The 23,781-nt window shown below is 38.8% G+C and overlaps 1 protein-coding gene across 9 annotated transcripts in view; it reads left to right on the top strand.

The window, feature by feature from the left end:
* SYNE2 (spectrin repeat containing nuclear envelope protein 2) overlaps nucleotides 1-23,781 on the top strand; it is a 331,802-nt gene that overhangs the window by 197,143 nt on the left and 110,878 nt on the right. For all 9 annotated transcript variants that reach the window (XM_060004429.1, XM_060004425.1, XM_060004428.1 and 6 more), the window contains exons 54-63: nucleotides 356-511; nucleotides 2,896-3,036; nucleotides 5,096-5,278; nucleotides 6,035-6,172; nucleotides 12,595-12,780; nucleotides 14,438-14,560; nucleotides 15,796-15,978; nucleotides 18,295-18,426; nucleotides 22,459-22,656; nucleotides 23,260-23,334. In XM_060004429.1, coding sequence (XP_059860412.1) covers nucleotides 356-511; nucleotides 2,896-3,036; nucleotides 5,096-5,278; nucleotides 6,035-6,172; nucleotides 12,595-12,780; nucleotides 14,438-14,560; nucleotides 15,796-15,978; nucleotides 18,295-18,426; nucleotides 22,459-22,656; nucleotides 23,260-23,334 — 1,515 coding nt within the window. The remainder of the gene's footprint in view (nucleotides 1-355; nucleotides 512-2,895; nucleotides 3,037-5,095; nucleotides 5,279-6,034; nucleotides 6,173-12,594; nucleotides 12,781-14,437; nucleotides 14,561-15,795; nucleotides 15,979-18,294; nucleotides 18,427-22,458; nucleotides 22,657-23,259; nucleotides 23,335-23,781) is intronic.

Below are 23,781 nucleotides of genomic sequence, written 5' to 3'. Positions count from 1 at the left end.
ATAAAATAAAACTTCTTTGAAACTTTTTGCTGCTTGCAGCTTTTTAGATGGAGACTGCTACTGAGATATAACTAAATCCTAGAGGTACTTTAGAGGCAGGAGATGTTGTAATGTCTTTTCAGGACAATGGTTTGACACTATGGAGAGATATCAAGTTTAATTCTTACAAATTAGAAAGCATCATCTGACCAAACTGAGTATCTCTCATGCTTAATCAGCTTGTATCAATAGTGAGGTTTTGTCATGCAAAGTTTGCTCATTTAAATCATAAAGATGTGCTGGAAAGCTGCTTGCATTTTTAGAGTTAAACTTTTTCTCTGTCCTGTGAGCATTTGAAACTCTCTTGATTTTTTAGGAGCTTCAAAGCATTCTTAAGAAAGGGAAGCTAACTTTTGAGAATATTATGGAAAAACTGCGAATCAAGTATTCTGAAATGTACACCATAGTCCCTGCAGAGATTGAATCCCAGGTGGAAGAATGCAGAAAAGCTTTAGAAGACGTAGATGAGAAGGTAATAATAATGTTTGTATTCGTATTATTATTTATGGAGGTGAATGAATATAAAGAACAACATATCATTTAAGATCACATTTTCATTTGCCCTGATTTCAGCTATGTCTGTTTTTTTTTTTTTAATGTCTGTTTTTATAGAGTTTAGTTGAGTGATAATTTTGTGTATTGATACTGAGACGGAGTTGCTCTAAGTAAGTGACACAGGTAACAGAATTAGTCTATTAATTTTTAGTTGTGAAGATGCTTAGTTTTTCTTCTCTTGCATTTAAAAATAGAGTTATATATTGGCTTTTACTTGACTTTTTTTTTCTCCGGAAAATCACTTTAAAATTTTGGTCATGAATAATACTTTGCTTTTAACACTTTGAAATTGCAACCAAGAATAATAAGAACACACGTTTCATAACTTACTAGGAGTAGCACTTAACACACGGTGTCTTTCTAATAATGATGGTAACATAATTCTCACAAAGCATACCCAGGCAAATCTTTATACCTGGAAGTCCAGGTTGGAAGAAAGAATGGGAAATGGTTCATAGTACTTGGAGACATAGGAGTTTAGCAAGACAATTTTATTGCGTTATTTAAAGGCTGCCCAGATCCAACAGAACAAAATTCTGTTTGGTCCAGAAGAATACAGAAGGATTTTTGTATTGCTTTTTGAAGCCTAAAATACCTATAATTTAGTAAATAAAACATATTAATTGCACACAAAAAATCAGGTTCAAACTTGCGACAAATTTCTTTGGAAAATCTAACCCATGTAAAAAACATGTAAACTCCTAATATATATTATAACAAATCTTGTTGATTTGACATACAAGATAATCTATTATGAGGAACTTCCTCAAGAATCATGCACTATTGATTTTATTTTAAGAGAATACTAAATGTTTTGAGAGAAACTCAATTGGTTCTCCTGACTACTTCATGTGAAAATCCCTAACAAAGTGAGTTAATAATCAAAATCTACCTTTTAAATTTAGGGTTGAAAATTTCAACAGTAACTTTAATATCTGTGTATATTTGTAACCAATAAAAACTTACTTTTATTGCGTGATGTGACTGTAGGATCCAGGCAACAGACACAATACCATTCTGTGCAGTTCAGTTGGCTGCATACTTTACCTAAATCATGATCTCTCCTAATATACAAAAATGATAGGCATTTCTGCCAGAAGAGTAACTGCCCAAAATATCAGAAAGCTTCATTTTGTGGTAATTTGTTATGTAGCAATAAAAAGCTAATACAGTGATTAAAAATAATAATAATAATACAGGATTAGTTTTTTTTCTAAAAAATCTTGACTGTGGTATGGTCTGTGGAATAAAAACATTATCTAAAAGTATCAACGACCTGGTGCTGTGAAAAGAGCCTGGGGGCCTTGGCGTCTGGTGGCTTGGGCTTCTTGGGGTGAATTCACCCACTACCTTGATGTATGACTTTAAGCAAGTCATACATGATGACTTTAGCCTGTGTTTCAATTTCTGTATCTGTAAAGTATCTGCATTGGAAGGTTTAGTCTCAATGGTTGAACAGATATAGTGGTTTTAAAAAGGTTAATTAAAAGGAGAGTACAAAAGCATTAAGTATTTTTTGGTTATTCAGTGGCTGTTTGGAGAAAACCTTATCAACATAGCTTAAAAAAATAAGAACATGAACTAATCAGGCATTTGAAAAATGATACATTCAACATTCATTTATTATCTTTCCTAGTACAAGTTAATTTCTTCGGAAAATCGTTCTGATAAAAAAATTACACTGTTCAGCAGCTAGATTTCTAATTGCTGGGAAAACATACACTAGAAACATTCACACAGAGAAAAACTAAGATTTTCTGCTGCAAGAAATAGCCAGTTTTAGAAGGTTATTTCACCCAAATGAATACTAAGATGGGAATTACATCTTTTACGTCAAATTGAGAATGTTTGTTTTTATTGAAAACAAATCTGTGCAGAGGATTCTCTCATAAAACATAGAAACTGTATAATAAATAATTTTTCTCCCAGGAATTTTTTAATATCATTTGCTCCCTTGGGGTATGTTTCAGACAGTCCCCTCAGTAGTTTTGCCCAACACAGCACATATCTGTAGTACATACTGTGGATTACATTGAACAGATTTCTGTTGGTCAGTTTTCTTTTCTTTTTTTTTTTTCCGGTTGGATTTGAACGGTCAGGTCAGCAGAGCTGCCTTTTCCTAGTCTACTAATCTACCCTCTCATTAACGCATTCGTCAGTACGGTTTGGAATTTCCCCCCTAGCCCTTAAAAGATTTGTACGAGTAAAATCTCAAAATACTGTGACTACCCCTTTTATCATTTGAACCTCTGAATAGAGTGTGGAAAACATCTCCATTGTATCATTCTTCCTTTGAAACAGATCAGCAATGAAGTCTTGAAAAGCTCACCATCATATTCAATGAGTAGAAAAATAGACGAAATTAACAACGGGCTTCAGAATGTCGAAAAGATGTTGCAGCAGAAGAGCAAAAATATTGAGAAAGCTCAAGAAATTCAAAAGGTAACATCCTCCCTTAACTTCCTTCAGCATTTGGTATGTTCCCTGTCATCAGTCATCACAGGGATCCTAACCCTGATTTACCGGGCCCTCCTCACTGAGCGTGTCACCTGCAGAGGCTTGGTGGAGAAGGTTGCATTTAAGAATTGTTCTCAGTTTTTCCATGGTGGGAATATGCCCCAACTCCTGAGAGCCTATGATTGGGAACCAGCCTTTTCACTAGGGAAGGGTCTTGTCTTGGGAAGACTGATATATAAAAACATTTCAGTAAGTTATAAATGGTATTAACAGCTTTTCTTTAGACTGCCAGGGGGAAACAGAGGAAAGTAGAAATTCCAAATTTATTTCACTTATAAAATGTCTTAGGTAGAACTGTACATAAACATAATATTCTACCTCTTAACTTCCAAGTAAACTCCTGCATGTAGAAAACATTCTACTTTATATTTTAAGGAAATATTCTAATATGAATGGAGACTTTTAAAAATAGGGCTAAGAGAATAGATCTTAAAAGTTCTCATCACAGGGAAAAAAAATTTTGTAACTATGTATGGTGAAGGATTTTTAACTAGACTTATTGTGGTGATCACTTTATGGTAGAAACAAATATTGAACAATTGTGGGACTTCCCTGGTGGTGCAGTGGTTAAAAATCCGCCTGCCAATGCAGGAGCCATGGGTTCGAGCCCTGGTCCGGAAAGATCCCACATGCCGCGGAGCAACTAAACCCATGAGCCACAACTACTGAACTTGCGCTCTAGAGCCCGCGAGCCACAACTACTGAGCACACACGCCACAACTACTGAAGCCCACATGCCTGGAGCCCATGCTCCACAACAGGGCAAGCCACCGCAATGAGAAGCCCACGCACCGCAAGGAATAGTGGCCCCCACTCACTGCAACTAGAGAGAGCCTGTGCGCAGCAACGAAGACCCAACACAGCCAAAAATAAATAAATAAATTTATTTTTAAAAAAAAGAACAATTGTGTTGTACACCTGAAACTAATAAAATGTTATATGTCAGTTATACTGCAATTTTTAAAGAAGTTATCCTCAGAGAAGTCTCACTTATCACCCCATTTCCCTCTGTTCCCTTCCTCCCTACAGTTAAGTCTCTTCTTTGGTTTCTAATTTAACTTGACTGTGTTTCTTCTGGTAAAAATAAACAAATAATTCTAAATATTAAAAGAAATAATTGTACCTATTGTATGTGTCCTTCTTTCATTGAGAAGACATTAGACTGTGTATACTCTCTTAAAATAAGGTGAACAAGATTTGCTCACAAATAATCATACCTGCCTTTGACTTTGCAGCCCCCTCTAAACCAAACAAATGTGATGTCAAAGGATTAAAAAGATTAAATTAAATTGAAAAATAAAAATAGGTCAGACTATGGCTCGCCATTGGACAAAATCTTGGGCTCTCAATAAGCCCTCTAACTAGTCAGATTTTCCCATTTCTAGAAATTATGTTCTTACACAGATATTAAGTAATAATTGAATGTTGCCTTTGAGATTTCCTCTGCCCAGACAAGTGCAGGTTTGAATCCAGCCTATTGGTTTCTTGAACTAAAAGCAGTTGCTACTGATACATGTGGCTAGAATTTTCTGCCAGTGCGTCAGTCTGAGTCAGAGCAGATATTTTCTTTTTATCAGTTTTATTTTTGCATTTAATAAGAATTGTCTTCTAGATTAAGTAGATATATATACTGGTCTAAATAGGTTAGGTATTTACCCAAGCCCTTTTAAATGTAATGTTACCTCATCACTCTTGAAAGATTAGGATTACGTTGACCTTGTTTGGTGTCATTCATCTCTGGAAGTGTCCAGGACTTTCTGCCCCCTTAGAGCTAATTTGTACTGAAATGAATACAGTAAGAGTTAAGTGACCTCAGAAAAAGTGTTTTTCAGTTCAGGTGGTTTCTGGGCATAATTGAAAAACTTTGCCTGGGATGTTGTCTCTGTCATGTTGTTTTGGTAGCATTTACAAGTACAGATACTGTGTGAAAACTTAGAACTCAACACATCTTCAATCCAAATGGACTTACCCTTTTCTTCCCCAGGCAATGTGGGATGAGCTAGATCTCTGGCACTCCAAGCTAAATGAGCTGGATTCTGAAGTTCAGGACATTGTTGAACAGGACCCAGGACAAGCTCAAGAATGGATGGATAACTTGATGATTCCTTTCCAGCAGTATCAGCAAGTATCACAGAGGGCAGAATATAGAACCTCACAGTTTAACAAGGTATGGCTGTAACACGCGATAGCTACACGGAGCATGTGGTAGTAGTGAGATGGGTTTAAAACGAAACAAAAATACATATTCAGAGGCAGCCAGTTTCCCTTGAATTGCCAGTTTTAGGACCTGAAGCTAGAGCTACACCATAGGTTCGAGCGGGCATTGAGGGGACTGCTGGCACAGGCAGAAGCAAGAATCCCAAAGTCAGACCACAGTAGTAGGAGTCAGGGTGAGAATTGGGCTTCTCAACAGGTAAGGGAATTTCAGGCAGGCAACCTCAAGAGTCCCAGGAGGGAGCCAGAGAAAGAACCTCATTTGGGAACAAAACACCCCTGCCCTCCCTTCCAAGTAGGGGTCACGGTGGGTGAGCTGTGCATGTGATCTAGCAGCAGCAAGGCAGGAACCTACTCTCAGAGGGACTGGTATATATAGGACAAGGCCCGGTACAGGAGGACCAAATGTAAGTCCAGTTTTCAAAGTGGAACATAAAACGGAAACCAGACTAGTTGCAAAGCTAACTTGGAACCCTTGCTGAGGCCCATAGCGTTGGGGTAGAACGCCTTAAATCCTTCCCACCTGTGGTCAGGATTCGTTTTACAGGTTGAAGGATCAAAACCTGGAGGGGGTGGGCAAGTGGCCCAGCTGTGGGGTGTGGAGCCCTGTGAGGCCTGACACCACTGACTAACAGCAACCAGTTCTTAAGAATCATTCCACTGAAAGAGGAACCATCAGACTGAGTTTGGTACTGCCTATCTTTCACAGGCCACAATTAAGCTGGAGGAGTATCATGATCTTTTGAAGAGTACTGAGGCTTGGATAGAAAATACCAGTCGTTTGCTGGCCGATCCTGCAGCCTATGACTCTTCAAAGACGCTGAGTCACCACGCTAGCACCCTTCAGGTGAGTGTTCTTTCAGCGTTTCCTGGGTGTCATAGAATCTACATAATGATTAGTGGCTTAGCTGATTGTCACAATGCTTTTTTACCCCCTTCTTTCCTGAAAAAACAGCCTTATCTTCAAGCATGCCAAATGGCAGAAGGAAGCTTGGAAGAGTGGCAGGCTCTAGATAGGGATTTTGGAGACCAGGATCTAGTTCTTTCTGTCCTGATAAATAATTCTTGAAACTAATATCTTTCAGGATAATTTACTGTGTCCTCCATGGGCCACAGTTTCCCCGATCGCTGAAGTAAGAATGTTGCACTGAATGGTGGTGATGGTTTTGGTTGTAGAATTCCAAGATGGTTCCCAATAGTCCTGTTCCCAGATGTACACGACCTATATAATCCCCTTCCCTTGAGTGTGGGCAGGAATATGAGTAAGTGATGAGATGGTCACTCCCTTGATTAGGTTACATCGTATAGCAAAGGATATGGGATAGTCACTCCCATGAATACATGACTGATCATGGATGTATAATTATAAGACTCCCTGGTAGCAGACTAGAGTGAGATTCTCCTGCTGGATTGAATAAGTAAGCTGCCATACTATGAGAGGGCCATGGAGCCAAGACCCTAGGGTGGCCTCCAAAAGCCGAGAGACCCACAGTCAACAGCCAGCAAGAAAACTGGGATCTCAGTCCTACAACTAAATTCTACCAACAACCAGAATGAACTCGGAAGACAAATCCACGCTCCAGATGGCACCTTGATTGCAGCCTTGTGACATCCTGAGCTGAGGACCCACCTAAGCCATGCCTGGACTCCTGAGCCATGGAAACTATGAGATAATAAGTTTGTTTTATCTTAAGCTGCTAAGTTTGTGGTAATTAGTTACACAGCATTAGAAAACTAATCTGTCATTCCTTCCGGTTCTAGCATGCCATGATTCCAAATTTCCTGTCCTTCCTGTTGCTCCACAGGTGCCCTGTGTCACCATGCTAACCTATAAAGGCAAAACAAATGAAAGCCTTTTCCTACTCAGGGCCGTGACTACAAGAGATCTTCCGGATGCCGAATGTTGGCTTAAATTTTATTGTGAAGGCATATTTCCCTTCTCTCATACTATTCAGCCATGAGAAAGAATGTCTTAGGAAAAGGTTTATTGTATAACAATTTTATTTATTTATTGATTTGCTTATTTATTTATTTTGGGGGCTGCGTTGGGTCTTCGTTGCTACCTGCGGGCTTTCTCCAGTTGCAGCAAGCTGGAGCTACTCTTGGTTGCGGTGCGCGGGCTTCTTATTGCGGTGGCTTCTCTTGTTGCGGAGCACGGGCTCTAGGCGCTCAGGCTTCAGTAGTTGCAGCACGCGGGCCCTAGAGTGCACAGGCTTCAGTAATTGTGGCTCGTGGGCTCAGTAGTTGTGGCACATGGGCTTAGTTGCTCTGCGGCATATGAGATCTTCCCCGACCAGGGATCGAACCCGCGTCCCCTGCATTGGCAGGCAGATTCTTAACCACTGCACCACCAGGGAAATCCCCTATAACAATTTTTAGAGTAATCAGACCTCAAAACTGATCCAACTCTTTTTTTTTATATCTTTAAAGTAGCACACTGTGTCCCTAAGTAACAAGTGACTTCATACCTCCCCTGTGAGACTTCTTGGCACAGTTTTTTCCTGTGGTAACAGTTGTAAAGATACTGCATTTTCACCTACCTGTTTCTTTTCTTCCCCCAGAGGTGATTTATGCCCCCACCTCTTGGGTTGACTTTCCACATCCCCAAAGCATGTCATCTTTTTATTTTAAATCACCTGTGTCTTTCATCATTTTCAAGAAGTTTGCAGACAGAAGAGAGGGATGATGCTTTTTTTTCCTCAAATGCTTATTAGGAGTTTTTTAAAAACTGTACAAGAATGAACATATGCAGAAACAGCTGAAGTTTTACTGCCTTCTTCTGACACAAATGTAAAAGTGTAGAAGTATCTCTCAAACTGTTCAGGACACCCTCCTTTGCCGACCTTTGTTTACATGGAACTGAGTAGAACTTAGGTTATTAGCTGGAGGAAGTAGGGACAAGGGGATATGCAGGCTGATGTCCACAGAATGTATTCTAATAAATCTTCCAATGGGAAATAAGTCATAAATAACTAGTCCCATGTGAATACCCCACTTTGCTCCTATTTTGCAAATAGTTGTCCTACTTTAGGGCACCCTTTACCATTTTTCTAACATTACCTGGTATTGATTTTTAAAATGACTTAAAGAAGTGTCAAAACTCTCAACTAAGGTTTAAAAGTCTGTTTTAATCGCACTATAACCTTCCACCTCGATTGCATTGGTTAAATTAGGTTTTCGTAACCTAAAGATGATTCCATGAAGTCTACTGTTGTAATGAAGACTCACTGAAACAGAAATTGTCATTGTAGAAAATAGGAAAACAACTTGTTCTTTAAATCAACTTCATTAAGGTATAATTTACAGGTAGTAAAAAACACCTAAGTGTACAGCTAGGTAAGTTTTGATAAGGGTATCCAGTTGTGTAACCACTACCACCATCAATACATAAAGACCATTTCCATCACCCCAAAAAGTTTCTTTGTGCTCCTTTGCAGTCAGTATCCTTTTACCTATGTTCAGCCCTATGTAATCACTCATTGGTTTCTATTCCTGTAGTTTTGTCTTCTCTACATTATCCAATGAATAGAATCACACAGTCTTTTGGACCTGACTTCTTTTACTTAGCTTAACGTTTTCGAGATTCATTCAGGTTGTTCCATTTATAGGTAGTTTATTCTTTTGACTGCTAAATAGTATTCCATTTGTGGAAATATGCAATATGTTTATTCCTTCACCAGTTAATAGACATTTGGGTTATTTCAAGTTTGGGGCTATGTATTCTATATCTATTGCGTTGTAACACATCACTCCTGAAGTTAACAGCTTAAAACAAGAATTATGGAATCCAGGCATGGCTTACCTGAGTGGTTCTGGCTCAAGGTCTCTCATGAGAATGCAGTCAAGGTGTCAGCCAAGGCTGTGATCTCATCTGAAGGCTTAGTTTGGGTGAAGGAAGAGACAGGATGCACTTCCAGGCTCATTTATGTGGCTGTTGGCAGGCTTCAGAAGATCCACTTCCATTCACAGATGTGAGGGCCTCTCCACAAGACTGTCTTATGGCATGGCAGCTGGCTCCCTTCACCATGAACAATCTAAAAAAGAGTGAGAGAGCTCCCAAGACAGAAACGGTCTTTTTTTTTTTTTTTTTTTTGCGATACGCGGGCCTCTCACTGTTGTGGTCTCTCCCGTTGCGGAGCACAGGCTCCAGACGCGCAGGCTCAGCGGCCATGGCTCATGGGCCCAGCCGCTCCGCGGCACGTGGGATCTTCCCGGACCGGGGCACAAACCCGTGTCTCCTGCATCGGCAGGCAGATTCTCAACCACTGCGCCACGAGGGAAGCCCCAGAAACGGTCTTTTATAATCTAATCTTGGAAGTGACATCTCATCATTTCTGCCATGTCTTATTAGAAGTAAATCAGTAAGCTCAGCCTGCATTCAAGAGAACTGATTATAAGGACATAAGTACCAGGAGGTGGGGATTATTGGGGGCCATTTTAGGAGCTGCAACAGCTATTATGAGCAAAGCCGCTGTGAGCATTCATATACAAATCTTTGTGTGGACATAGGTTTTCAGGTCATTTCATTTGATGGATACCTAGGAATAGATTGCTGGCTCTTATGGTATTTAACTAAGAAACTGCTAAATTATTTTCCTAAGTGGCTTTGCCATTTTTCATTCCCACTGGAGTTCTGATGACTCCATATTCTTGTCAGCACTCGATAGTATCTGTCTTTTAAATTTTAGCTACTCCAGTGACAAGTAGTGGTATCTCACTGTGGTTTAAATGGCATTTCTCTAATGACTAATGATTTTTTTATTTGAACATTTATTCATATGTTTTTATCACTTGTACGCTTCATTTGTGAAATGTCAGTTCAGTTATTTGGGGGTTTTTTGCCTTTTTTTTTTTTTTTTTTGGTACGCGGGCCTCTCACTGCTGTGGCCTCTCCCGTTGCGGAGCACAGGCTCCGAACGCGCAGGCTCAGCGGCCATGGCTCACGGGCCCAGCCGCTCCGCGGCATGTGGGATCTTCCCAGACCGGGGCATGAACCCGTGTCCCCTGCATCGGCAGGCGGACTCTCAACCACTGCGCCACCAGGGAAGCCCGCCTATTTTTTAATTGGGTTATTTGTCTTTTTATTATTGAATTGTAAGCATTATTTATATAATATTCTAAAATCCTTTGTCACATGTGATTAACAAATATTTTCTCCTAGTTTGTGGCTTGTCTTTTCATTCTCTTAATATTGTCTTTCAGAGAGCAAATGTTATTAATTTGAGGAGGTCTAATTTATCAATATTTTTCTTTTATAGATTATTCTTTTGTGTTGTATCTAAGAAATCTTTATCTAACCCAGGGTCACAAGGATTTCCTCTTATCTTCTAGAAATTTTATAGTTTTAACTCTTACTTGTAGGTCTGTAATCCATGGACTTATATATACTACCAAATGTAAAATAGATAGCTGGTGGGAAACAGCCGCATAGCACAGGGAGATCAGCTCAGTGCTTTGTGACCACCTAGAGGGATGGGGTAGGGAGACGCAAGAGGGAGGAGATATGGGGATATATGTATATGTATAGCTGATTCACTTTGTTATAAAGCAGAAACTAACACACCATTGTAAAGCTATTATACTCCAATAAAGATGTTAAAAAAATAAAGTTAATTTTTGTATATGGTATGAAGCAGGAATCAAGGTTCATTTTTTTTCTATGGGATTATCCATGTTTTGAAAAGACTCACTATTGAATTACTTTGGTGCCTTGTTAAAATCAATTGACCTCTCATATATGTGGGTCTGTTTCTGGACTGTCTCTTCTGTTCTATTGATCTATGTGTCTATTCTTTTACCAATATGACACAGTCTTAATTGCTACAGCTTTATAGTAAATCTTGAAGTCAGGTAGTATAAATTCTACAACTTAGTCCTTTGTTCTTTTTCAAATTTGTTTTGGCTAATCTGGATCTTTTGCATTTCCATATAAGTTTTAGAATCATCTTGTCAATACCTATGCAGAGGTCTGTTTGAATTTTGGGAGGGCATTAAATCCAGATCAGTTTGGCAAGAATTTACCTCTTAACCATATTGGCTGTTCCCATCCAGGAACAGGATGTATCTCTCTATTTATTTTGGTCCTCTTTAATTTCTCTTTAATGTAAATTGTTAAATTTATTCCTGAGCGTTTTATGGGTTTTTGATGCTATTGTAAATAGTATTATTGGAAAAAGCATTGGTTTTAAGTTTTGTTTTCCTTTCAAGTTTTCTCCTGCTAAGATTTGGAATAAGGTCAATATGAAATTCTGAATAACCTGATTAATTTTGGGGACTCGTGACTAGAAGTCTGGTTGCATAAGTAAATGTTCTTTTTCATAACAGTTATTTTTTATGGGATTACCTGAAGACTACATTAGCAGGTTGAATATTTCCAATAGGTGGCTGAGATATTTTGAAATCTTAAGTTTGAAAGTTAATAATTATAATCATTAAAGGAACAAAAGAAAAATTCTAAGGAAGAATGTCTAAGGAATTCTAAAAATGGATGTTTTCCACTTATATTTGGTTTTATCAGATAGAGCTCTTTTGGTATCAAGTTATTCAAGTCAACTCAAGCTATAGGGGTGTTTCATGGAAGTCAGTGGCTCCAGATGGTAAGGCCAAGGAGGACACTTGTACCAGGACTGCCTCTTCGTTTCCCATCCCCACTTCACTTATCTATTTCTGTCAAACCCATTTCCCAAAATTACAAGTCCAGCCAATTGGATGGCTTTTTTTTTTAACATCTTTATTGGAGTATAATTGTTTTACAATAGTGTGCTAGTTTCTGCTTTATAACAAAGTGAATCAGCGATACATATATGAATGGCTTTCTTGACCCTAATTCCAAATTATAGAGGGATGAACTTATAGGTCAAGTGTTTCTGATTCTGTTAACAATGGCTGGAGGAGCAGGGCTACTTGGTATAACATAGCTGCTGCAAGCCCACCAAAATGGGGTAGACATTCTATAGTCATATACTGCCATTGACAAGAGAGAATGTTCAATGTTTTATTATGAAATTGGGAATGAACAGGAGTATGAAATGTTGAGACAAATTCAAATTTTCTCTGATTTAATTTTTTAAATTAAGGTATAATTCACATACAACATTTACTAGTTTCAGGTGTACAACAGAATGATTCAATATTTGTATGTATTGGAAAATGATCACCTACATTAAGTCTAGTTACCGTCCGTCATTATAGAATTCTCTCTGATATAATTTCAATCAACTTTTTCCAGTATCTTGATGTTTCTCTTTTTTCATGTTTCCCATTATCTAGATGGCTTTGGAAGATTCAGAACAGAAGCACAATCTTTTGCATTCAATTTTCATGGATCTAGAAGGCTTGTCAATAATTTTTGAAACAGATACTTTAACACAGCCTATACAAGAGTTAAGTCATCAAATAGTAGCTTTACGACAAAAAATCATAGAAAGCCTTCCACAGATTCAACAAATGGCTGATGTAAGTTAGCACTATAATGATGTGACTTCTTATTTTAAATTTATATTTCATTTAGTAAATTAGAGTTATACTGCTAATCAGTTCTATGAAGACACATTGATCTGGTACATTTTTCATTTATGTTATTTCTTGAATTACATTTTACTTTGTACCCTATAGTGCAACTACAACAAAAAATCATATCCCCATTCTCAGTCCAGAAGTGGTCTATTTTTTTTTTTTTTTTTTTGCGGTACGTGGGCCTCTCACTGTTGTGGCCTCTCCCGTTGCGGAGCACAGGCTGCGGACGCGCAGGCTCAGCGGCCATGGCTCACGGGCCCAGCCGCTCCACGGCATGTGGGATCTTCCCGGACCGGGGCACAAACCCGTGTGCCCTGCATCGGCAGGCGGACTCTCAACCACTGCGCCACCAGGGAAGCCCCAACCACTGGATTTTTAAATAATTTTATTTATTTTGGCTCGAAACCTGTGAGGCATTTATTTAAGGATGGAGTCACACAGCAAAGGCAGATGCAGTTAGTCTTAATAATTTACCTTTTATTTCTCACTTACATTCCCTGCACCACACTTATGTAACTTCAGAGAATCATACTTATTAAATATTCTTGGTTATTGAAGCTTATTCCAAAATTGTTAAATGCTTCTACAACTTTTCATGGAAATTACCATAAAATACATTGTATATATTTATGTATTTTCTTAAACGTATGGTATAGAAAATAATTTCAATATAACTGAATGTTTCATAATATGAAGGTAAATTACTATAATTACTGCTTCATTTGCTTATATGAAGTTATGTTTGTCCTATGTTGAATGGTTCCAAGTTGTGATAATTTGAAATCCTTTGATGATTTCTATGTAGTTTCTCCTATTCCCTGCATTATTTTTGCTTCAGTTTATCTCCATAAAGCTCTAAAAGTCTGAAGGCCCTCTTACAGTGTGAGTGGACTTCAGTATGTAGGTTTTATAGCACATATTCATAAATATGTAGGTTTGAAAGCACAAATTGCAGCATTTTCACTTTAAGTTTCTTGGCCACTTTCTAGAAGTTGACACTGATGGGAGAATAGCCACTGGATAAATGATCTGTTGTTCATATTAATCTGAGTAGGTTATAAGGTAATTTAGTGACTCTCCACACGGCAAAAGTTTGTTAGGGAATTGGCACCAAAATCTGTCAATTTTCCAGCTCCTTGTGTGTTTGTTTCCCAAGGGTGACTTTACCGTTTTACTTAAAGTAGTGAGAATTTTTTCAGCGTTGACCCACTTGTATTCAAGTGTTTAAAGACATTCCAAAGGTAAATCTAAACAGTTTGTAGATATTTGAGAATTTACTTAAAATTTGTTCAGATGCATACTACTTTTGTCCTCATAGCATAAATAATTGAAAATTGGCCCCATGAGGATCTTTTAACTCAGTAAGTAGAAGCAATGCTTTGTATTGTGGTATGCTATTACTAACAGAACAACATTTTTATTGAAAACAGTCCACGTTATCTGTGTAGCACTTGGTTAGTTTTGAAGTGATATAAGTGGCAAACATATTTTGGTTAAATATGAGAATAGAGTAAATGGCAGTAAATTGTGTTTTAGAAAGATTATTAACATATAACATATACTGCATGAGTGTGTTTTTTTGTTTCTGAAATTCTAGGATGTGGTTGCCATTGAAACGGAAGTAAAATCAATGGAGAAAAGAGTTTCAAAAATCAAAGCTATCCTGCTATCAAAAGAAATATTTGATTTTTCACCTGAAGAGCATCTTAAGCATGGGGAGGTAAGCATGGATCATTATTAAAAATATTTTCTCTTAATACTTACTATGCCTATTTTAAAATGTGTAATAATATGATGTGATAAAAAGTGTTTAATCTTGCTAAAGTAAGAGCAAAGTAAAGTTGGGAAATAGATATGAATGACTATAAATATCATATTTTAAATCATATTTCTAGTGCTATCTATGTATCTATCATTTTCCTATAGGTTATTTTTTCATTTAATTTCTTCCTAAAACTTCAAGGTTTGGTAGTTTTTCCTTCACGTCAAACCCAGGTGTTTGTTTAATAGTCTAAGCACTTAAGCCTCTAAGTCAGAAGAACTGGGTTCCAGCCCCAACTGCCCTGCTTACTGGCTGGGTTCCTTTGAGTGACTGGTTAACATTTCTTGGATTTGCTTTCACATCTGTACATTGGTATTGTGGTGATTATGTTGGACAATTATAATGTATACGGAGCCCCTAGCACAGGAGCTGGGACATACTAAACAGCATACAGATGTTGCTTCCCCCTCAGCCTACCAGTTAAGAACATGGGCTTTGGGATCAGGCAGCCCTGGGTTCTAATCCTGACCCTGCCTCTTACAGTGTGCCCTCACCTGGGTCTTCTAACTTCTGTGAACCCAATTTCCTTACCTGTGAAAGGGAAGTTATGATATCTCCCTCCTAGGGTGGTTGTGAAGATTAAATGAAATAATACATAGGAAGTACTTAGTAAAGTGAATACTCTCTCCTAATTTATTCATTATGTAAATCCAGTTATCTGTGGATCAGATGTCATTAAAACAAAATAGAAGTGCAGTTTTGGGACTTAGGAAATTTGGCAGGACAGTTCCGTTCAATTTAATAAGCATTTTTTGAGGGTCTATTATGTGGGAAGCCCTGTGCTGGGTGCAGTTGCTGTGAAAGTTAATAAGAGGCAGTACCTGCCCTTCCACAGCTTACTGCCTGGTCACAACACACGAAGCACATAACAGCTCTACAGAGAGAGGCGGGAGGGAGAGAAAGAAGGAAAGGGTTGTCCAAAGGCATCATGTAATGCTGGGAGGGTACTCTTGCCCCAGGCATTCTTTCCTGAGACCTTATCTAACTGCCAGATCACAGGTAATATATTAGTTCTTTTCAACCTGAGCTAAGACACTGTTTTAAAACTCAAAACTATAAAGACTAAAGTTTGATTTTGAATAGATTTAGGAGTGGCCTTTTTTTTTTTCACTTGTGTACCATGTTTATCTAAGGTCATACTGGAAAATATACATCCCATGAAGAAAACCATTGCTGAAATCGTGTCTTACCGAGTGGAACTGAGGTTACCCCAGACAGGAATGAAGCCTCTGCCTGTGTTTCAGCGGACAGATCAGCTTGTACAAGATATAAAACTGTTGGAAAATGTGACTCAGGAACAAAATGAGTTATTAAAGGTGAGTGGTTTTTGTGATGACAGCCAACTCATTGGATGAAAATATTCAGCAAAAGCTGGTGTTGTTTTAATGGTTGGGCGGGTCAAATTCCCATGACAATAAGATGCTGCCTGTGTTGATTCTTTTTGGTCTCTTCCAGTATTATTATCCAGGAGGTGGCATTTGATATGAGAGTATCTTGTTGCTCAAATGAGGTTAAAGTGATTTTTCTCAGCTCTTATTCCTGTTCTGGTTGAAGACATTAAAGTCTAGTTTTGTTCTATTTCATTCCATTCTTTAATTATTGAAGATCTACACGGGTAAAATGCTGTGGGAAGAGATTCAACCTGAACCGTGCATTTGCAGTCTCATGAGGCTGACAGACCCACAATAATGTCTTTACACCTCTCAGTTGCTTTCCTATTGATCATTTCAATTTATTACCAACACAATACAGGTAGGGTAGACACTTTGCCATTTTTATTTTTACACATTAGGAGACTAGTGTCCAAAGGTCAGATGACTTTCTGAAAGACCAGAGTGAACGTATGTTGAGGTTAATTTGTGTACAGATAAGAAAAGAATTTGAGTTTCTAGACCCTAGTATTATTCTTCATATCGAGGTCTCTTCCTTCTAACTGATGACATCTTCTAGCCTCTCCCTGAGGGCTTTTTAAAATTCTTCTGATTGATCTCCTGTCTCAAGGCAGGAATTATCATTAGATAGAAATTACATTTTACTTTGGTTAGTATTGCTATATCAACAACCACTCCTACAGGAAAAGAAAGTTGCTGAAAGAGCCACAGACGTTTCAGCCCTCTTGGTAGACACCCCCTCCTGCCTACTTTTCTTGATTAGGTGTGTCAGGGTAAGAGGAAAGGTTATTTTTCCTTCTTCCCATCCATCCCCTGGTTATAAGAAGAGAACTGCTATCTCTTTCTCCCTCTTAAATTTCATTCACATTTGGTGGTCACTCTGTTCTCCTAAGATTTGAGGATATTGTAATCTCTGGTTTGAGTCTTAGCTCATGTAGTCTCTCTGGCCTGGTCAGCTGACATCATTTCCTAACACCCACAGGGAGAAAAAAGATCTGGCACTCAATGTACTATTTTTTTAATAATATAAAGAGAAGAAAAAAAAAACAAAGAAAATTTGATCTGTTACTTTTAATCTTTTTGTGCTTTATTGGTCTCCTGGTCAGAAAAAGAAAATAACAGTCCTAACTATGCTTTAAAGTGACTCCTTCACAAGATGGAAGGGGGAGCAGTAGAAGAGGAAATTAGGTTTTGTGCCAAGTTAGATATCAAACTGTGCTGCTAAAATTTTCCATCTTATTGTGTTAGTGGAAATCAGATGTCATCTCAGGTATTTCAAAGCTAAGTAAGCCAGTGGTAATGAAAATCATTAGAATATGGTACATTTCATTTCTGTGTTAGATAATTGTAAGTGCTCTCATTGTGGAAAATAAGACAAATTACTTTTGGGGGGAGTAATGGGATTTAGCTCATTACTGAGGGCTGGGGAACAGGTGTGTGCAGCAAACATAGTTATTGATTTCCAGACTGCAGCTAAAATTATAGTTAAATATTAAAGAAAATACAAGGAAGAATTCTGTGTTGGCCAGAAACTTTGTAGTTTCAAAAGGCATTTTGTTTCATTGTGAAGCACACAAGGAAATATCTAGATTTTCTTTTGAAGTCCGTTTCTTTATCTTTCATCACACTTTGATCATATCATTTTAGCACACAGGTAGTAGGTTCAAGCTCTACTATTCCCTTAACACTAGATTCCAGGTATTGTTCTGGTTTTGCCTTATTCTGCAAACTCAGACTGCTCTCAAACCTCAACCTCTTACCATAAAATGTATATCACAGATCCCAAGGGGTGCCAGTTGAGGATGTGTCTGGACCAGGAAAACCCATCATTTCTCAAATCACATGCCCTTTCCATCCTGAATCAGGATTGTCACTTTTCTGTGTATTGAAAGCCCCGCAAGGAATATGTATTAAAATGGCGTATGTGACATATCAGTAATGTCATAAACTTAGCAACTTTATGTTAACATGCTATAAAATGCTTCCCAGGATAAGCCCGTTAGACTGGGAATACTTAAGAACAAACGTATGTCTAATTAGACTTGAACCCAAGGTGCTCTAGCATCTAAGTGGAGCAAGAAGGTCAGGTGCCAGCTTTGCAAACGTTGTTCTCTGTATTGAGGCTACCATTTCCTATTGGAATCTGTATGGTTGTGTATTGATATAATTGATTGGAGTTTGTGATGGAGATAGACATTGGAAGTAGCCCACTGATCTTCTTTTGGGGGGGTTATTTTATAGATAGTCATAAAACAGACAAATGAATGCAATGAAGAAATAGAAAAATTGAAACACATCTTAAATAATTACTCAGCTGAATTCTCCCATGAACATATGTCACCAGACGGAGCTGCCAACCTGCCACAAGTACAGGTATATTTCTTTCATTCATTTTTCTAGCAGTGTATTCAACAATCACTTTCTAAGCTGTTGGTGTCTACAAGCCCTTTTTGATGATACAGTGTATTTCCTACTTCTCTCTTTCAACTGAAGGTATTTTATGTGTGTATTTACTTTTCATTCCTATTACATAAAATAGGTTATTATATAATTATCATAATGGAAGTCTCTTCAAGTGTCTTTAGCCTCAACTTGGTGCATTCTGGCTGGTAGCAAAGAAGCTGATGTAACACATGGTATTTGGACAACCTGGCTTTCCAGCTAGCTTTCTGGCATAGGGGTCAGGCAGGCTGGGCTTTAGAAGTAAAGACTGAATGCTGTTGTAATAAAGAGTTCCATATACTAAGCATTCTCTCCATATGCCCTAATTAACAATGTCCTGTGGACCCAGTTACAATGGTTTGCATGTTAACTCTCTATTGCCATCAAGTTGATGTAGGCACGCAATTACTATGGTGTTCAAAGCCACGTTACACCACTTTCCAGCTGTGAGATGTAGGGCAAATTTCTTAATGTCTGAAGTGAAGTACAGAGGGGTTCAATATGACAGACAGCTATTAAGTGGTGGACTCAATAAGGCAGACTCAGGGTATTAAAGATTCAGTATTGTAAAAGTGTCAAATTTCCCTTTACGTTAAAAAATTTAAGAACCCCAGGGACTTCCCTGGTGGTGCAGTGGTTAAGAATCCGCCTGCCAATGCAGGGGACACAGATTCGATCCCTGGTCCAGGAAGATCCCACGTGCCGCGGAGCAACTAAGCCTGTGCACCACAACTATTGAGCCTGCGCTCTAGAGCCAGCAAGCCACAACTACTGAGCCCACTGCCACACTACTGAAGCCCGTGCGCCTAGAGCCCATGCTCTGCAACAAGAGAAGCCACCGCACTGAGAAGCCTGCACACACATTGAAGAGTAGTCCCCACTAACCACAACTAGAGAAAGCCCACATGCAGCAACAAAGACCCAACACTACCAAAAATAAATAAATAAATAAATAAATTTTTTTTAAAAAGAAATTATTAAAAAAAAGACCATACCATGCATGGACAATGATGAAAACAAGTTGTGAAGCAGGGAGTATGATTAATCTAATTCTGTGTTTCTGAGGTCCACAAAATAAAATTAAAAAAAAAAATTAAAGGACCCCAAAGAGCTTGTGTTTATATTAAAACTCAGAATCGTAAAATGTAGTGAGAAGAGTGACAATGTTTTACATTTTTGCAAATCTCATTAGTCTGGCTTACTAGGAGACAGCTAGATTCTCATCTTCTTCTGCATTCAATCTATTGAGGTATGTCATTTTCTTTGAAGTATATAAAGAGAATCTAACCTCTCAAAGACATGTACATGGAAAAGAGAGAACTATTTTAATAACCCTTTTGAATAATTGTGGACATTCTTTGAAACTACACTAAACTCCAACAAGTAGAATTACTCAGAGGTTCATTGTTAAATGGAATTTGAAGCCATGTCAGTGAACTTTTCATACTCTTACACTAAAATCCATTGGTCTGTCTTGTACTTGGAATGGATCTCCAACCATGCATGATTTTATAACATCATGTTTGATCATTTGGAAAATACTATTTGACTAGTCATGTAAATCCTCCAGATGATGACACATTTCAGTAGCCGATATTAAAAAATTCACATTTATTAATATTAACATCTACCTCTTCAGAAAAATCTCTCTATATATTACATGTATATATATGTATTTATGTATGTATAGTTTAACAACCATCTTTTTTTTTCAAGTAAAAATAGTATTCTATGAGAAAAATATGGATAGGTTAGCTTGAAACTTAATCACATGAGTGTTATTCCTCAACCATTAAACTTTGGTATATAGCAGAAGTGCTTTATGCAGGCTTCCCACTTTGTCATACAGAATATTAAAACTACATGTTCTTTATCAAGGATATTCTTAAGTGAAGCTGGCTTTTTTCCCCAATTAAATTCATGATGGTGAAGCATCTAGTAACTACTAATATAGTTGATATCACTGCCTTGATTCATACTATGTCAGTAGCTTTACCCACCATTGCTTTTGCGACATCACACAGAGAAAAATGTCAACACAGTGAGAAAGGCCAGTAACATTTTAGAATTATTATGAAAATGATCTTGACCTTATGGAGTGTGGACCCCCTAGGGTCTGCAGATGCCACTTTGAGAATGGCCGCTCTGTGCCCTTCTCTGTCTCCATAATGCTAGTGGCTCTGCAGACTAGTCTGTTTCTGTAAGTGTTATTCTAATGGCTGTAGTATTAACGTCTGTTGGGAGGCACTGTTCCTCTGAAGTTTAGTGTTTATTGAAAAGGGACACACACCACAGCCAACTCAGATTTAATTAAGTTATCATTTCCCAAAGCAATCACAAGAAATTTAACTTCAGACAGAATGGGGTATTGGTGTCGGAATGTGTGCAGTAGCACAAGAACCATGGGGGCTGGGTGTCAGAAGTCCAGGTCTAGGCTCTGTCACTAGCTGCAGCCCTGGAAAAATCACCTTCTTTCTCTGGACTTCAGAACTCTCACTTATAGGTGGAGACATGTTGAGTTTCTTTGTCTCTAAAAAAAATTAATGATTCTATGAATATCTGTAGGATGGATGGATGGAAAAAAAGAAATAAGGAAGAAATGGGACTTCCCTGGTGGCACAGCAGTTGAGACTCCGAGCTCCCAGTGCAGGGGGCCCCAGTTCGAGCTCTGGTTGGGGAACTGGATCCCACATGTGTGCTGCAACTAAGAGTTCTCATGCCACAATTAAGGAGCTGGCGAGCCGCAACTAAGGAGCCAGCCTGCCACTTAAACTAAGGACCCTGTGCAACCAAATAAATAATAAATAAATTTTTTAAAAAAAAGAAATAAGGAAGAAAGGAATGAATGAATGGACTGGGGGGTTAAGGAATACATTAAGGACAAAATTCCAATATGTGAAAGGTTTGCTAAAAAGGAGCAGGTTGTCTTCTGATACAGCACTTGCTGTAAAGCTCAGGCTTTGAATGATGCCTTTCAGGTGCTAAAGAGGAAGATGCCAGACAAGACGACACCTGATATTTCCTCCAAATCTAGGATTCTATAATCCTATAATCCTTTTAGATAGACAGTGGGCATCTGTACTTCTACCATGTATAAGAAATTTTATTCCCACGTTGTCAATCATCCAAAATTTTAAAGTAATCTTTTTTTTTTTGGTGGTACGCGGGCCTCTCACTGTTGTGGCCTCTCCCGTTGCGGAGCACAGCCTCCGGACGCGCAGGCTCAGCGGCCATGGCTCACGGGCCCAGCTGCTCCGCGGCATGTGGGATCCTCCCGGACCGGGGCACGAACCCGTGTCCCCTGCATCGGCAGGCGGACTCTCAACCACTGCGCCACCAGGGAAGCCCTAAAGTAATCTTTTAAAGCTTGGAATCATCTGTTCATCATTCCCATAACAAGTTACACTTCACAGTGCCCTTGTTGGCTTATTTATTCCCATTTGTTAGGATGCTTTGGCTGTGAGAAAAAAGTAAATGTATTTAGTAATACTAAAGAAGACTTCAAAAGTGATAATAAAAGTGTGAGATTTCTAGCCTCGTTTTCTCTCAGCGGTTCCCAAACATTAGTCTGCGTACAAATCTTCTGGAAACTTGTTAAAGTGCAGGTTCATGGCCCCTGACCCTGCGGATTCTGGTCAGTCAGTCCTGTGGCAACCCTGGCTGCACACCACAGTCACCTGTGGAGATTGTTACAAATTTCTGAGCCACCGCTTGACCCCTAGAGATTGATTGACAAGGTGTCGGGTGAGGCTAAGGCATCCTATAAGGGAGCTTATAAACCCACCCGAGGTCATTTAGAAACACAGTCCGGGTGGAGAGGCGCTATACTGTACCAGGGACTGGCTCCTGCCTCTGCCAACTGCACAGCATAGAAAAATCTTCATCCCTTGTACCGATTGAAGTAGGCTCCTGTGGCAAAGGTATCAGACGTCCCAAAGGAATGCAAACACACTTTCTGCGCAGGGAGAAATCGAAGGTATGGAAAAGCAGATTCTGAGCTTGAACCAGAAAAAAGAAGACCTGTTGGTGGACTTGAAGGCTGCTGTACTAAAACTTCACCAGCATTTTCAGCAAAAACAGCAAGAATTAGAAGAGGAAATGCTGTCAGCCAGAGCATCAGACGAGGATGGAGGGGCTGAGAGGGATGCTTCTGAATGGAAGGTGGGTATGACATTAGTTAATGCTGGTCCCACATTCCACAAGAGCTTTAAATTGGTAGTATTTTTCACCTGGAAGGCCTGTGGCATCTATGTATATGGCCTATAGTAAAGGAATTTTTAAAAGTGGAAATACTCTGCCTGAGACTATTCACTAGTGAATATTAATCCTTAGGGTGTGTCTGTTCTGGACTCAACCCAGAATTCTTATGCACAAGTTACTTAAGGAGGTGCTTATGAAATTCCATGGGTAGGTGGGTGGCATTTACCCTTTGAAGTATCTTCCTACTAAACAGCCCATTGCAAACTCAAAAACGGGCCCAGCACCTCTCTAAGCCCACTCTGAATCCACATCAATGAATCACATTCTTGAATTGTTTGATGAGGGGCCACAGAAGGCAGTGCAAATGAAAGAGATCTAAGATTTGAGTGAGTCATGATATTCAGCTGGATGAGCTGAGAGTCGCTAGACCCCGAGGCTTCTTGTGTGGGTGGGCATCTTGGATAAAGTCAGTAAAAAATTAGCTACATAAAAATGCGGCCAGGCCAGGATCCTGGTGACGTTGAACGGCAACCCGGCTGCAAGTCTTTGTGCTGTGCCTTTCAGTTGAACAGAACGGGCTCCATGTTCTTCCTGCCAGCCGTCGAGGAAGAGGCGGAAGAAAGCTCCCTGAAGAGCGAAGTAAGGAAAATGATTTTCTCGTTCAAGTTTGTTAGAACAGTAGTCTCTAAAAGGTCAATGAGAAGATCTTAAAATGAATGGAAACGTAAGGATTTTTAAATTCAATGCTGGTAGTTTGTAAGGGTGATTGAAGTAGTTGTCTTATGTTATTAATGTTTAAGTGCATCTAAACCTACTTCAGGCCAGAGTGGAATAAATGTAATTCAGACACACTTGTTGGCAGAAGGGAGAAGATGAAATTCTTTGTTGTATCCTGACTTCTGAGTACTTTCTCTGGAGTTTTGAGTACTTTCTCTGCTGTTTGGTTGGCACTCCTGGTGTGCTTTATAGAACTTTATCTTTCCATATTTGAATTACTTTTTTTAGTCTGAAACAGCATTGCCAAGGACACAAAGAATGGTATTAGCAACTAACCCTACTATGAATCCTTATTACTCCATCAGAACT

The sequence above is a fragment of the Delphinus delphis genome, chromosome 2 (genome assembly GCF_949987515.2).
Source record: "Delphinus delphis chromosome 2, mDelDel1.2, whole genome shotgun sequence".
NCBI lineage: Eukaryota > Metazoa > Chordata > Mammalia > Artiodactyla > Delphinidae > Delphinus > Delphinus delphis.
This window is presented reverse-complemented; position numbering and strand designations above follow the sequence as displayed.